Genomic DNA, 15,808 nt, shown 5'->3' on the forward strand with positions numbered 1-15,808 from the left:
TTCACTATTTCTATTTCTATACGATATAAAAGAATAACGTTATCATCATCATTATCACCATTATAAGGCTATAAAATGGATGAACAATTAGGCTTGCAGTACTAACTTGCATTTTATCTTCAGAAAATCTACTTCAGACAGTGAAGAAGTAAAACAGTATTTTTTAACAACCAACTGTTCATTTTCATTCTCAGGTAATAAATCATAATTAATTAGTCAGTCATTATTTTCTACTTATCGATATTTAAATTCATTTTGTTAGCGAAATCCTTTAGATTATTAACAAGATAAAGCATATTCAGGAACAAATAAGATACAAACAATGAATGATGATAGCTGTGATAGCAGTTTTGGTGATGATCACTTCAATACGGATAAGACATTTGAAAGACGTTACACAAACAAGAAGAAAATAAAGGAATACCTGCAGAAATGGAAAGGATACAGCTGCATGAATGATGTTTCAAAGCTTGAAGACTTGGTACTTTTTTATTTTTAAGTATCTTAAATATTGTTAAAATCTTTCATTCATTTCTTGACTGATGTGATGAATTGAATAATAAGACCATTCTACCAAAACGATTACGACTTATTCATATTCTTTACCTCCAAATCTTTCGACAAAAATTATACGTAATAATATGGAACGGTAGCAAATCCATCCTATTTCAGTCTTACGTGTTTCTAGGGTAACTTATGTTTTAGTCCTTGTATTATATGACAACTTTACTTGATCATTTGTTAATTTTATATTAATATTGACGGCAATAAATTACTTTTTATGATTAATTTCCGCTCTTAAAGAAAAGGAAAAAAAAAAACTTCGTTATTACGTTATTCTGCAACTTACACTTAACTCTAGGTCACTTTTTTTGGATAATAAGACAGTTATAGTTAGCATAAATATGTTGTTTATTCGCTGCTATTTTTTAAGCGTATTTGAAATTATATCAATTTTAGGAGTACGATTCCATAGTACTAGATTATAATGTTCAAAAGAAGTAAGTCCCTTTCTTGACTTATTTTCAAATTTATTCTATGATTAAGAAATAAATGGAATGTGTTTGATTTGGATCCAATTGCTAAACCTAAATGTTGCAGTAATGTTGCAGGGAACAAAATATACCATTTTTTTTTTTCTTGGAGGTAACAAGAAGCTATCCTGAATCATTTTTTGCAAATCCTTTTACGTCCTTTTGAAATTGTGCTATTTTATTAAGTCAGCGATAAATTTTTGATATATGATCAATATATGTAGTATTGTGGAAGATTTGAACAAAGTTATGAGAGGGGAAATGTTATTTTAGTCGACACCGATGATTTACATTGAAACAATATTACGAAAATTCACTAAAGATTGTTCTAAGGACACATTCTTGACTATCATATCACCACTAAAATGCTTCAATTCGCTGATTTACTATATAGTCATTGCAGAAACAAGGATGCAACCAGTTCAAAATTACAGAAGTCACAGTTAGGCGCATCTGGTTCAAGCTATGTCAAAAGATCTACTTACACTATTCCATGTAATTATCTTGCGGATAAGGCTAAGCCTATCCATCGTAAAACCAAGGAAATCAAACAACCCGTTTATCCAAAAAAAACGGTGGATAAGAAGAATGGTTCTGATACTTCAAACGAAGGTGATAATGAATTTAAAATTGTTTATGCACCTCCGGTTACATTAGATATTACCATATTTCATTTAGTTTCCATTTCTCCAGTAAAAAATGTAAAAGTCGCTCGTTGCAACAAAGTTTGGTTTTTTATTTTTATGATAATTGCGGATAACAGTTAGTAAAACTAATGTCTTATTTTTCAGTTCTAGCGTCAAATGGAAGTGGAATAGAGAAAGAATGTGTTCATGAGTCAGTCGTGCCAACTTCTGTTAGTTCGATGAACTTTGTATTTTCGAAATTGTTGATAGAAAACATAAATATGATAAAATACAGATAGGAGAATATTATTCATATTGATAAACAATATTGATTTAAAATTTCTAGCAAGAATCAGTCTTTCATGATCGTTCATTCTTACGCTTTTCTACAACACACACACACAAGTTATAAATAATATACCTCAACTAAATAACTTAATTTGTGGATTTAACTTAAACACTTCATTAATTATAGCTAGCCGACATTGATTTTTCTCTTATGTTGTTAAATATAGACATAAGAAGGAACTTGAGAGACTATTAAGTTCTATTTGTAAGACCTATTAGCCTAATGTAAGCTGCATCCTATTCATATTCTTTGATTTGAGAAGCTAATCATGATATTTTTAAATTTAAGTTTCTGTACATTAACAAAAAGTCGAGCAATCCAAAAATTCACTGGCATGAGAAACCATAAGTTTCGCTTCACAAATTTTCTTATAAAACAAGTGCGACTTATACCTGGCAAATTGGTTGACTATGTTGAGATAATCAACATCAAATTTTTGAAACCAAAGTTGATGTTTGAAGACAAATTTAATAATGAATAAAGATTTTTTTGCAGGTAATGGTAAGTTTATGTCAGCTCTGCTTGGGCGAAAAAAATGAGACATCAAATAAATGACAAGCCTGCCTCTGAATTTTGGCACATTTTAGACAACTAGTGCCGAATTACTGAAAGAATCTTTGGGAAAGCCTGATTTTTTAGGCTTTCTTCTGAGAAGTTTTTCAGAATATTGTATTATTTTCTTCTAATTGCTTGCCTTCTCTAACTGTAATAGCCCTGTATATACAGCCTCCAAAAATTCAACAAATGAAACACCACAAAATCTGAGTGTTTTTTCAAATTACTGGTGTCTCTTAATTTTAAGTCATAATTATTACCATTCAATCTTATATTTATGACTTTTTCTCTTCTTTCTATGTTCAGAATTAATAAAATTCTGTTCTCTTTCAAATTTAATTTCTGTTGTAAACTTTTGATGTGAATAAATGAATTTATTTACCTTAGTTTTGAATAATCGACAATTTAACAAGCAGGTAGTATATAAAAACAATTGATATTTTTGGAATTTCAATGTGCAATTGATGTACTTCAGGCCGAAATAATGTCTGAATAAAAAAAATAAAAGAATGTCTGAATAAAAAATATAGATGTTAACTAAACTATGAGAATACAGATGGACATTTATTGTCATCATAACGATACAAAAGAAAGACATGTGTAAGGGACGAGAAGAAGAGTAAAGTTTAGCAGAAACAATAAACATTTCCAAATCAGTCGAAACGAAAAAAGAACAATGAAACTGTTTGCATGCAGAGTAATGAAATTCAAATAAATTTGTATGCATTGAAATATATGCATCTACGAATTCAATCGTGCAAAACAAAAGGAAGCAATGAAGGAAAGGATTACTTAAATGTATTTTAGGTATGATAATCGAATACATACGGATTTTGAGATAGCAATTTAAAAAATTGTTAAGTCGAAGAAATGAAATGCTTGTTAATTAGTAATAACAATCCTTCCCTATTCTAACTTTGTCTTTCATGATTCTTTTCCTTTTGTATATTACTTATACCTAATATTTTCAATATGATTGAAAAAAATATAACTGTTTTGGAGTAAATTTTTGGGTAAATTTCGAGCATTAAATTTTATAATTTCATTGAGGCTAAAAGTGTGAAAGAAAAAAAAAACATTTATAAATTGGAAAAAATACAAAATGTGAAATTTGAAATAGCAACATTAAATATTGCTATTCCAGTGAATCATATGCTTTTAACAATTTTTCTTTATTTGTCTACTAAGGTTATTCATCAAATGTTTCATTCTTTTATACACTTTTTTTTTTTAATGAAAATGCTTTCATTTTTGTTTTCTCCAGAAAAAAAAAAACAAATTTTATTTATGTTATACAAAATATATAGGAAAAGGTAAAGTGAAAAAAAAGAAAGAAATTATAATTAAGAATGAAATCATGACTAAATACAAATCATTATTAAGAAATTATGATTACTTTGAATTTTTTGAATGATAATTTTTCATATTTTTCCAATTTAACTAACTGCTTTTTCTCCAATCAAACTTTTCTCTCCAAAGTCATTATTTATTATTTTATCACTTGCTGAAATTTTTAATTTCTTTTTTTTTGCTTCAATATGTAATAATAATGTTGAGAGTAGAATAATACCCAATATTTATTTTACCATTTCATTAATGAGATAGTCATAAAATAAAAATTCTGTCACTACTTAAATTTTAGTATACTTTAATTTTTCAAAAGTATACTTTTGAAAGTTTATGTCGATTATTTTTTTAACTTGTTAAAGTTGTGCTATTTTTGAATGATCAATGGCTAAATGACACAACAGATATGTCATGTCAATTTTGATCGATTGCTTAATTATAATCTTTTATTATTGCTTATAATTAAACGAACTAACGATATATGCAATAATATGCTATAAAATGTGTAAAGATAGTAAAATATTATTGCTTCTAATAGCTAATTAATCTTTTTCCAATTATTTGTTGACTTTCTCTTTTACCACTTATGTAATGTAAGAGTGAATTAATAATACTACCAATAATATCGTTATCATTCTTATCACCTTTGTTACTTACATTTGCCAGTAGTTGTGACCTTTAATTTTTGTAAAAAATTTGCAAATGATAATGCTATAGAGCAACAGATTACTAGAAAATAAAATTTGATAAGCATTCGAAGAGAAAGAAATTATCAAATTATTTTATCTGTAGATATCATGCCGATAACATTAGCATCAGATCAGATCTGATAGTCTTGCTATTTGTGAACAAAAACAAACTAAAAAGGTTTAAAATTTTTCAATAAAATTTTCAAGACAATGCAATTGGTCCATTTTTTGTCTTTCTATTATGATGTATCATTCAGATTTCTCTCAAATTTTCCAATTTTAATAGTTAATAATTTATGAGATAACATTTCTTCTGACGTTTCAAATTTTTGAAAACGGTAAATTACATTCAAGAAATAAGCTTTTTTATCATGACCCATCAACTAATTAGTAGCATAATTCATTTTTTGCTTCTCATTTACAGTCCTAACTGATCACAAAAATATTGAATGGCATAAAGTTCACTGCAGATAAACTTTCAATTTCAATTAATACTTCTAAAATGTGATTGTTTGATTTCTATAAAATAGAAATATCGAAATATTGGTGTTATTTTGATGTATTTTAGAATTTCTAAGAAGATTTTAAAGTTTTGTTTTGTTTTCTTTTTTTGTAGTAATCGATAACTTAGTTGATAATTTAATTCCATAACATCTAGAATTCTTGGAACTCTGTTTACGCAGTAGAATTTGTAATATAGAAAATATAACAAATGATGATTTTTCACTACAAATTGTGAAAGTTCAATTAATCAACGTATCATCAGGTCTATGAGAAATAAGAAAGAATGGGCAAGAAAAAGCTAAAATAGTACTAAAATTTTGCATTTTTTTGCATTTTCTAACATATCAGAAAAGAACTTCCAGGTCTATCCCTTCCCACTCATCCTTCTTTCATTTTTTTCAAATACAAATAGACGAAAAGAATAGCTGATGGAAATCATTCTGCATATGCTCATAGTAATAATTAACAATAATAATAAATAATAATAATAAATAACAATAATGATAATAATATATGTAATGCATAAAAGTAGTAGAAATATTTGACGCTGGATAAGTTTGCAGCAAATAATTTACTGTTTTAAATTTATGACAAGCAACTTTTAATTAAAATATGCTTCCATCAGAAATAATGTATAACGATGGATCGATTAAATTCCCATAAAGGAAGTAAAAAGTAAAACAAATCAACAAAAATATTTTATTTGCTTTCCTTCTATTCATGTAAAATCCACATACGACAAAAAAAATAAAATTATTGAATATGTATTGAAATTGAATAATATAAAAATAAAATTTTAACAGCGATAAATAAATGTAAAAAGACTGTAGTATAATGTTTTCATTTTTGCACTTTTTTTTTTTTTTATATTTAATTCTCATACATATCCAGTATGATTTAAAGAAAAAAAAATATATTTGGAATTCCTAAATCAAAAAAAAATATATATATATATGCGAAATGTGAAGATTTTAATTTAAAAAAAGACAAAGAGAGAGAGAGAGAGAGAGAAGGAAAGAAAGAGGGAATTATTCAACAGTAGTTAAGTTAGCTTTTCACTAATTCCTTAACTCTAAAAGTTAAAAAAAAGAGCTATCCGGTTTACATGCTTTTTTGTATAATTTTCATTCTCTGTATGGAAGATATGGTACTACAGGAACAAATAAAGCATGCAATTGAATTATTATTAACTTATAGTGGCGCAAAATGCTTGCTGTAATGCTATAAATCAAACCATTGCAAGTAGCATGCAATAACGGTTAGCTATTAATGCCATTAAATCTATTCCATAAATAATTGATCTAACTTTTACTTTTTTTTTTTCTTTTTTTTTCCCTCTTTCATTTTACATATTATAATTATAAAAGTTTAAGTATCAAATGGGCAGATGAAAAATTATCAAAATAATCTCAAAAATAAACCATGAAAGAATAAAATTTTCATTATATTTGGTTGGTGATTGGGAATGATATGGTGGCATTGGTTGAATTTTAGGTTGTATTGGAAATAACGTTCGTTTTGATGTAATCTGAAATTATGCATTATAAAAAATGTAATAAATCATTCAGTTACATTTATTTTCTTGCAAATGTAATCAACTGATAATTATTAAATGATAAGACTACCTTCTTTTTTTAATTAATAGTATTTATATGAAATATAATACTGTATTTGCTAAATACAGAAATATTTCACTGATAACAATTGACAAAAAATGAATAAGAATATTTATGAAATTTTTGATGAGAATAATTCCTACTTTAATCATTCGTTGGTTAGTTTTTCTTTCTGAAAGTGTTTTTGATTTCATATCAGTGTCATTGAAAATATTAGTAAATCACAACATTAGTTATCACTTGAAGATTACAAAAATTGTTCAAAATTTGATTATCACAATGTTATCAATGATATTGAAATGAAATTACATTTTTATTTTCTCTATGATATGCTAAACAATCCTACAATATTCCTTTCTAACCTTATTTTATTCATTTTTTTTTTTTTTCTTTTTTGATAAAAAAAGACTTACATAAAAGAATAATCCAGCAATAGGTTTACCAAGAGCATGACCAGTTGCTGAATTACTAATAAAATATGAGATTTGATCAATAAAATGTATTACATCAGCTGTAACATTCGCTTGATCACTTAAAGGTGTTTCCGTCTTGTAAACAATTACAACGTATTGTTGCCGATCTACACAAAAAATGAAAAAAGATTTTTTTAAGTATATTAGCAAAAGATGAAGATTACACTTTTCTTTCATCTTCTTTAATTTGTTTATTTATTTATTTATTTCATTTTATTTATTTTTTTGATATGTAATACAATAGCACAATTATTTAGAAGATTTATGTTAATAGCGAAATAAAATTCAATTTCACTGCAGTTCAATTAAGTATTATTTGATTTAATTAATGTGAAGATCGAAAAAAAAAAAGACAAGCGTTCCTTGTAATGTTGGTTAAAATGACATTTCTTGGTTTGATCGTCATATTTGAGAAACTCAATAAAATTATAAGCTCTCAAACATCTTAAATTAGTTAGTTTCAACCATACTTCATGAATTTTTGCTCAAATAATCATTGTATTTGTTCGAAACATGCAAAGTTAGTAGATTTAATCTTTTAAAAGATGGTAAAATTTACATGTATCTTGCAAAGGTACAGTCCCATTACTAATATAACCAAGGAAGCGATGTTTCGAATCACTGATATTTTCAATATTTACTGAAGCAGAACCTGTTGATGGTATGTCATAGTCAATAAGTAATGCAATTGGTCTTGCAGTAACATCTAAATTATATATTTTTGGTAAAATTTGAACACAAAGATTTGGCATCAATTAAAAACAACTGAAATGAAATGAAAAAATGAAAACAAAAAAACAAAAAAAAGGAAAAAGGAAAAAGGGAAAACATAAAAAAATTACTACCAATTAATGAGATAACATGAAGATATCCACCAGAAGTTGGAATTGCTGATTGAAATTGAAATGCTTGTATATTAGCAGTTAAATAATTAGGATAATTGAGCACTTGTATTTCATCACCCAAATGAACAACTGGTGCTGGATGCTCCAAATCAAAATTACTTATATTTACCTGTTAATCATTATTATTAAATAAATGCAGTATTTATACAGTTGTCATCTAAAATTCTCATTACTGATATAACTGAAAAAACGATGTCTCAAATCACTAATATTTTCAATACACATTTATTTATTTTTATACATTAGTAATCATAGCGATGATCAAATCTTCCATTTATGGATGAAAATTTTCAACAGTGACTAATAATTAACACTAAAATATAAGATAAAAAATAATAATAGTATAGAAAAAATGTAAATTTTCCGTTTATTTTATTATTTATGTATTTTTTAAACTAACATAATCAAGACTGAAGGCTGGAAATTGTGGGAATATCTGAGGTGAAAGTTCCAACTCTTCAAACCCTATAAATGATTTAATATTTTCTAATGTTTATTAATTTAAAAAAAAAAATGTAATTGGAAGGATTGTATTTTTTTATTAAAAATTATTCAATAGTATTCAAGTTAATCCTAAATTAGTAAAATCATACAATTTCCAATTGTCATATTATTAGCATCACAACACAGATGAATTATTTCATTGGTTATAATACCAGATCTAGATAAACGACTACGTCGACAAGCAAAATTTTTTGGACATTGATTTCGTTCATTTGGATTACATGGTTTTAGATCCAAATACATCATATTATCTGGACAGATATATTCTTGAGAAAATACATCTGTAAATTTATATCATCTAAATTAAATAAATGTTATTAAACAAATGGTAAATCATTTATTAATTTAGTTGATAATATTGTACGATAAATAAGCAAAACATTTTATATTATAAAATGTATATTATTGATATTTAAGTTGTATGATAAAAAAAATTGAATAATGTATAAATGTGTAGATGTAGTAGAATTAGGTATGATACTTTAACGTTAAAGTAGAGTAACATATTTTAGAAATTAGAAGTGAATCGAAAACGTATTACTATTTATTAATAGGTTAATTTTTTTCCGAATCATTTAGATTTCGGTTACCAGCTGAACTAAATAATATCTTTTGATAATTATCATCTTTTACTTCTTTTGAAAAGATTGATGTAGTAATCCCATAATCTGATGAAATGTATTAAATGAAATGATAGTATGAATGATTTGGATTTTGAATCTTAGTCAAAAAATCATTAACTGAAGCATACTTGACAAGATTGATTGGCAAATGATACTAGTAAGCATATACGGCAACATAACCTAAAAATGTAATTTAACCTTTTGAAAATAGCTTTATTTACTTATAAATGAATATAAGACAATATACATTGGTATTTTTATAATATACATTAATTTAACACTATGAATACCAAAATGTTTGCAGGAAAGATCGTATGTTTGGGAAATTTTTAAATAAATCTCACAGTTAAACTGATAACTATTTAAGGATTTATTTTTTACTACTAAATGATGCTAATGGAAGTAATTCAGAAGGACATTTAAAATATTAGGAAATTTTCAGCTTTCAACTACTGATTATCTATTCATAATGCATTTTTCATTCATCATGAACCATAACAACGATTCCTCTTTAAAATTCTATTTCGCTTGCTTCACAACATAAATTTTTACAGAAGAAAAAAAACGCTTCCGGAATAAGTAATAAATATTTCGATTTCTTTAAAATCAACCATACCTAGAAGTAAAAATAATTCCTCATGCATGTTTACCCATGGCATATGGAATGATGCTACACTTCGCACCGGGCAGCATATAAACTCTGCACGTAGTGTTACTGCAAATTATTCGATAATATTTGCTCAACTGTCTATACCGATCGAACAAAAAACTACCATGTGTTCATTTCACTTATCTTACTAATTATCCGACACACGAAATGAATTTTCTGGATCAAAGAAATAAGTAAGTTTCACGTATACGTCATCCAAGAAAGAAAAAAAAAAAACACTTGTGTAATGAAACAATAAACCGCGGTAAATAATTTATTTAAATTATTAGTAACAACTATTGAGCAAAGAAAGAAAAGCATCACAGAATATGCAAAACAATGTAGGCTTCTAAATTAATCTCTAGGTGAGATCACAAACCTATTTCATTCAAAAAACATTCACATTATGGACAACTATGGTAGCCCAATTTGTTCAATCAATGATTATTATAAACATCCATAAAACGGGAAAAAATGAAACCCTATTATGTCCTACGTACAATTGCATAGCAAAAAACCACAATTTTAAAAAGCAAATATAAGACAAATGGAATGGAGAAAATTCACATCACTATGATTTTTAAGATGAATAAAATAAAGATTATAGCAAGTTTACAAGAATGACAGAACACAAAAGATGTTTCTTTCACGAATAATTAAAGTTACGAAAACCTGATTCGGTAATGGTAAGAACAATAAAGTCCACTTTTTCTGCATGAACTGATATGCTCAAAATATAGATGGTTATGGAAAGTTAGTTAAAACACAGCTACTGTATATATCAGATTTTTCAGGCTAAGAACCCAGTCTACAAACATTCTAACGACTTTGCACGAAGTTACTGATTAGCAAGAGCTCGCAGTTGGCGAAGAATTGTATCCAGAAGTTTTTTACGATCTTTCTCACGACCTTTGGCGAAAAAACTTGATGATTTACGTTCGAATTCAACCAGTCTAAAATCTGACACTGAACAACAGATTTACTGAAACATCAAACTAAAAGTATTAGAAACTCTATCGAGCAGTTAATTGGAAATTCATGCAGCAGTAAATAATGCTGCTTGAAAACATAAAAAAAAATGAAATATCAGTTAACACATACTTCTCCAACAGGACAATCGCATGCGAGGCTTTAACTCTTGAATATTTGCTTTCTTCTTTCCCGTAGTCGGCCAAATAAGTTGGCCAATCAGACTTCATAACTAGGTCAAGAAGTTGTCTCAAACTGGCAAAAGTCATCGCAAGAGTCCCATCCTTAAATAAACTAGATAAGAAGTTAATTACAAATAACGGTAAGTAAGCTGGTACATACTTCCAATCCTGCAACGGGACACTGAGAAGCAAATAACTCGCACTGTATCACATCCAAATCGAACTGATCAAGTGCACCAGTGCTTACAGTTTTCAAATCTGTATTTAGCAGTAAATCTGTTAATCGATTGGCCAAATATTTACAGGTCTAAAACACAACTCATTTAATTGCCTTTATTGTATACTAATTACAAATCTTCAGTTGCATTAAACGCTTAATGGTACTAAACTGTCCTCAAAAAAAAAAAAAAGGACAGTGATCCAAAGATAAACAATTCTCGACCATATCAATCAGAACGAGAGAAGAGAAAATAAGTACAGAATAAAAATTCAGTTTTCAATTGTTCATTGCAAACTATTCATAAAAAAAAAAAAAAAAAATTCATAAAAGGATTCAATTTTTAGTACCTAGTGAGAAACAGCGATATGAAATTATAAAAATGCTTACCTGCATACAAACGTGCCTCGCCAAAAGATTTGGCAAATTAGTAAATGAGACGAAAGTTGTTTCCAAAAACTTGATCAAATCTGTGATGTAATCGCTGGCCCTGCCACTTGAACCTGATAGTTCCCAATCGTAGTTAGCTAAAATTTTATTAAATCCAAAGCATAAAATCATATAACTTATCTTCAACAAATACCAATTCAAACTTCAAGTTTGAAAAACAAGTCGGAAGTAAAACTGACCAAGATCAAGAAAAGCATCTACTTTGTCACGAAGTGCGCTATCAATCTGTTGCTCCACTTCAGAACGCGCGTCTCTAGAAAGCATTAATTCAAAAATGAATTAATGCCCACCCTTTTAACTTTCTTTCGCTCTTTTTTTCTTCAAACTTGATAAAGAAACAAACCTAAAAACTTGATCCTTTAATGTAACTAAATGTCCTGTACTGTTACCAGAATTATTACTTGCATTTGTTAATTTACTAATATAATGTTCCAGCGACTCACACGTCTTCTCCAAATAACCGATATTAATTGTGATTTGAACAAGCTAAAAAATATCGTATAAAATAAACGATTCGGAAAGTTTTTAATTTATCTTTTACATCATGAAATAGTATTATTCGTCAATTCTCCTACCTGTATAAGCGTCCGTTTTTTGTTGGCCACAAAACTTTTCAAAGAACCTGACCACCGTGCAAGAAGCACATTTGCATAACGGCGTACTGTGTCATCAACCTAGAAAATCAACCATATTTGGATAACATTAACGGCACGTCAGCAAAGCTTAACATATGTTAGCAAAGCATTAAGTATGTTAGAAATTTCTAGACCAATAATCAAAAAAAAAAAGTTGAGGAAAAATGACCTCAGTGGGAGAAAGCTGAAGGTGCTCCATAAATTTCAAGCATCCGACGAGGTAATTCTTCGCTTGACAGTACACTGCAGGTACAAACTTAGAAAACGGGAAAACTCTGGGATAAGGCTCCTGGAAAACGCAGAAGACATTTCAATAACAGAGATTCAGTGAAATTGAAAAATTTATGAGAAATCAAGAAAAATGAGTGATAACTATTTATACCTGATCCATTCCTCTTCGATAGAAGGGGAACTGTGTTACTACTGCTCTGAATGCTTCCTCATCTTTTGCTGTGATTGGCGTGTAATTGTCGCTTTCAAGATCTCGTTCAAACTGAGCGCAGTATTCTCGCATCAAAATTTCGTTGTACTGATCTCTGCATTGAAGCAAGACTCATTCCATTTACGAGAAAAAAAAAAAAAAAAATAAATAAATCAATTTTCATTCCGTTATACACGCAATTTCCATAGAAAACTCGATTTAGAAATACCTGAAATTACCTGAAATTTTGGAGCAGAGTGTAAAGAGAACCAATTCCAAATCCATAACTTTTCATTGTCATTGCAAACAACAAAATTACTTTCTTCATCTTCAACATCATTTCAACATCCAAACAACCTCCCTATAGTAAAACTACGATTTACATCGAGAAATACCAGACCAAGCATATATAGTAAAATCAGTACGCTACTATTAGAAGCTTACAAAATGGGCATTCATAGTGGTTGTAACTTGATGCAGTGCCATTTCCCAAAGCTGATCCTTATAAGCTGCAGTCACCAGACTAGATTCTGTTTGCATAATATGATCTTCGACTACGAAAAAGCCGATAATTTCATCCAAATACTTCACATACGAATGTATTGATTCTTGCTAAAACAATTATTTTCATTTGGAAAACCAAAGTTCAATTGTGATTAAAAAAGAAACGATGATGCTTATACTCCAGAAATTATTTCCGAATTATTCAGTAAGCTGATAACGTAGTGCAACTTGTTCAAGTTACTAAGAAGTTATCTTTCAATGATACTTCCTACCAGTTTGCCTGGTGGTCGAATAACAACCACTGCTTGCTCTTTCCGCTGCTTTCTATAGTAGGCTTCGAAAGTCTCTTTCTCACCCTGAAATGAAGAGATTTCATAAGTGACTAAAGCGATCAAGAAAAAAAAAAAAAAAACAGAAGCTTAGGAAACAAATATTAACAAGTGAATGGAGATAAGCCTAGATTTCATACTGCAGAATAGCTATGCTTACAATGACATTAAAGATTTGGCAGCAACGATGAATTGGTGTAAAATCTATAAGATCTTGAGCGCTAAGTAATTCATCTTCTTCGGGAAGAGATATCTGCATTGTTTTTCGTTGTCCCTTATCATTTTTCTTGACAACTGAACCATCCAATGAAAGCACTAAAAATTTCTCAGAAAAAGAATAAAATGCTAATAACACTTGGATTAAACTACCAGGTTTTGCTTCCTAGGTATAACGAAAGTCCAAATAAATATCCTTTGCAATTTCAATCCTGCACTCGATACTGTAATACACATGATAGAAAAAATTAAGAATTTACCGATATCACCATTCACAACATTCTTTTTCGCTTCTTCCTGTAAACGTTTTACACGTTCAGCTTCTGTCATTCCAAAAGAGTGTTGTTCAGCCGTACACTTCGATGCGTGCTGTCCGATACGTCCTGAAAATGATATTACACATCTAATTTACAGAAAACTTATGTCGATTCATATGCTGATAACAAAAAAGATAAAATCGAATGAAATGAGAAAAAAAACTAACCGGAAACTTTTCGGATATCTTCCAGAAAATCTGTGAATTCCGAGAATGATTTTTCCTTGATTTGTTCACGAATTGGAAGCAGTGATTTTTTCAACGTTTGCGTAAAACGATAGTTATCAACATGAACCATATACGTGTGCTCCAATTCTTCAAGTACTTTCAATGCTTGATAAAACCTGCAATTACCAGACTGTTATAGCTTACAAAATAATAAAATGTACTGTAAAGTTGGAAACCTTAGCTCTTCCACGTTAAATCACATTTGGATTTATATCATAAAGAAACATGGGAGAAATTTAACCATCCGAAAAAAAAAAAAAAATAAAGCAATGACTAAACAGGATAGAAAAAAAAAATTTTACTTCTTCTGCTGCATATGTTCATTTAGTTTCGCATAATTTTCAAGCACAGGTAAGCACAATGAAATGTGATCGATAGCAGTATTCGCATTCCTTTGTAGTTTTCTGTAACGTACAATTTCCGCACTACGTTTTCGTAAGTCTTTGCTACTTTCTTGTATTTTATGATCTATTGCGTTGACTTCATCCTGGAAAATCTCCCATCCACAATCAGCTTACATTATCCTCACGTACTAGTACAGCAAATAACATACTGATATTGAGGTAAAGAAAGAAAAGAAGTGACAAATCATAAAATTATATCAATACAAACTAGGAATTTACTGCAATTTCCACTTACTTAATTTTTAATTTTATTTAGTAAAATTTACCTTGATTTCCAAACTCCGTGTCTTCAATTGCAGAAGTTGTTTCATTGCATCAACGTATCCTTGATAATGATAAGAACAAATTCTCTGGATGCTTTTATCATAATGATGGATACGATGCTCTAGAGCACGTGCAAACTTGTGGACATCACCACAATCATAAATTGCTCTGAACAATTAATTACAATTGTTCAAATATCGGAAACGAAGTCTTTTAAGTTCAACTTTAAATGGATAACAGGATAAACTGAATGAATAAATTGGTAGCTAACCTTAGCACCAAACCAACACTACCCGAATCAGTCGTTTCAAGTTCGTACAAAAAAAACTCTTGTTCGGCACTCATTTCCGGATCTATAAAGTATGAAATGTGTATTTTAGAAAAGTTCATATTCATGCAATCTGATGCTAAATGAATAAAAATTGCATCAAATGGCATACACTGCTGATATGAAGTAGAAGCAGTATCGCTACTTCCCGTTCCCGTTTCTTTCGAGGCACTGGCTGCCGACGACTCATCTATGTCCAATTTCTGTATGAGTATGCAATAAGTATGTGAGCGAAAAAAAAAAAAAAAAAGCTACGAAAAGTATAAAATGAGACATAAAAATTATGAAGCAAATACATAAACTGAGGAATACAAGAGCGTATAAAGTTGAGAATAGAAGGCCTGTAGCATATAATAATGATTCATGACATTATTAAACCAGGCTTAAATTCGATTTCAGTATTTAAAAATGAACAATCAATGAACCTTCATCATTCTCAATGTTTTTCAATCAGTAGTTTGTTCGTCCAAT

The 15,808-nt window shown here is 28.7% G+C and overlaps 3 protein-coding genes across 5 annotated transcripts; 1 reads left to right on the forward strand and 2 right to left on the reverse strand.

Annotated features, from left to right (window-relative positions):
* Positions 1-322: 322 nt before the first annotated feature.
* Positions 323-2,564, forward strand: Bm10120 (Uncharacterized protein; the record flags this gene model as incomplete). Its single annotated transcript, XM_043073268.1, has 5 exons — positions 323-481; positions 961-1,001; positions 1,438-1,646; positions 1,826-1,890; positions 2,505-2,564. 5 exons carry the CDS (start codon positions 323-325, stop codon positions 2,562-2,564), a joined length of 534 nt encoding a protein of 177 aa, XP_042929202.1.
* Positions 2,565-6,479: 3,915 nt separating this feature from the next.
* On the reverse strand, positions 6,480-9,402 carry Bm3550 (Uncharacterized protein; the record flags this gene model as incomplete). 2 transcript variants are annotated; one of them, XM_043073270.1, is made up of 7 exons in its annotated part: positions 6,480-6,632; positions 7,134-7,300; positions 7,753-7,899; positions 8,039-8,207; positions 8,499-8,563; positions 8,755-8,883; positions 9,354-9,402. In XM_043073270.1, the coding sequence occupies 7 exons, from the start codon at positions 9,400-9,402 to the stop codon at positions 6,480-6,482; spliced, it is 879 nt and encodes a 292-aa protein (XP_042929204.1). The 2 variants fall into 2 exon arrangements, with proteins under 2 accessions (XP_042929204.1, XP_042929203.1); XM_043073269.1 differs by having other exon boundaries at positions 8,692-8,883.
* Positions 9,403-10,712: 1,310 nt separating this feature from the next.
* On the reverse strand, positions 10,713-15,771 carry Bma-sec-15 (putative exocyst complex component Sec15, putative; the record flags this gene model as incomplete). 2 transcript variants are annotated; one of them, XM_043073271.1, is made up of 20 exons in its annotated part: positions 10,713-10,827; positions 10,976-11,127; positions 11,186-11,332; positions 11,633-11,769; positions 11,872-11,945; positions 12,036-12,178; positions 12,268-12,366; positions 12,497-12,616; positions 12,710-12,863; positions 12,988-13,109; positions 13,193-13,360; positions 13,525-13,608; positions 13,742-13,896; positions 14,058-14,180; positions 14,282-14,457; positions 14,644-14,828; positions 15,012-15,177; positions 15,281-15,362; positions 15,450-15,540; positions 15,763-15,771. In XM_043073271.1, the coding sequence occupies 20 exons, from the start codon at positions 15,769-15,771 to the stop codon at positions 10,713-10,715; spliced, it is 2,502 nt and encodes an 833-aa protein (XP_042929205.1). The 2 variants fall into 2 exon arrangements, with proteins under 2 accessions (XP_042929205.1, XP_001893932.2); XM_001893897.2 differs by lacking the exons at positions 15,450-15,540; positions 15,763-15,771 and having other exon boundaries at positions 15,281-15,354.
* Between the last annotated feature and the right edge of the window lie 37 nt (positions 15,772-15,808).

This window comes from Brugia malayi, assembly GCF_000002995.4.
Source record: "Brugia malayi strain FR3 genome assembly, contig: Bm_v4_ChrX_scaffold_001, whole genome shotgun sequence".
In the NCBI taxonomy this organism is placed as follows: domain Eukaryota; kingdom Metazoa; phylum Nematoda; class Chromadorea; order Rhabditida; family Onchocercidae; genus Brugia; species Brugia malayi.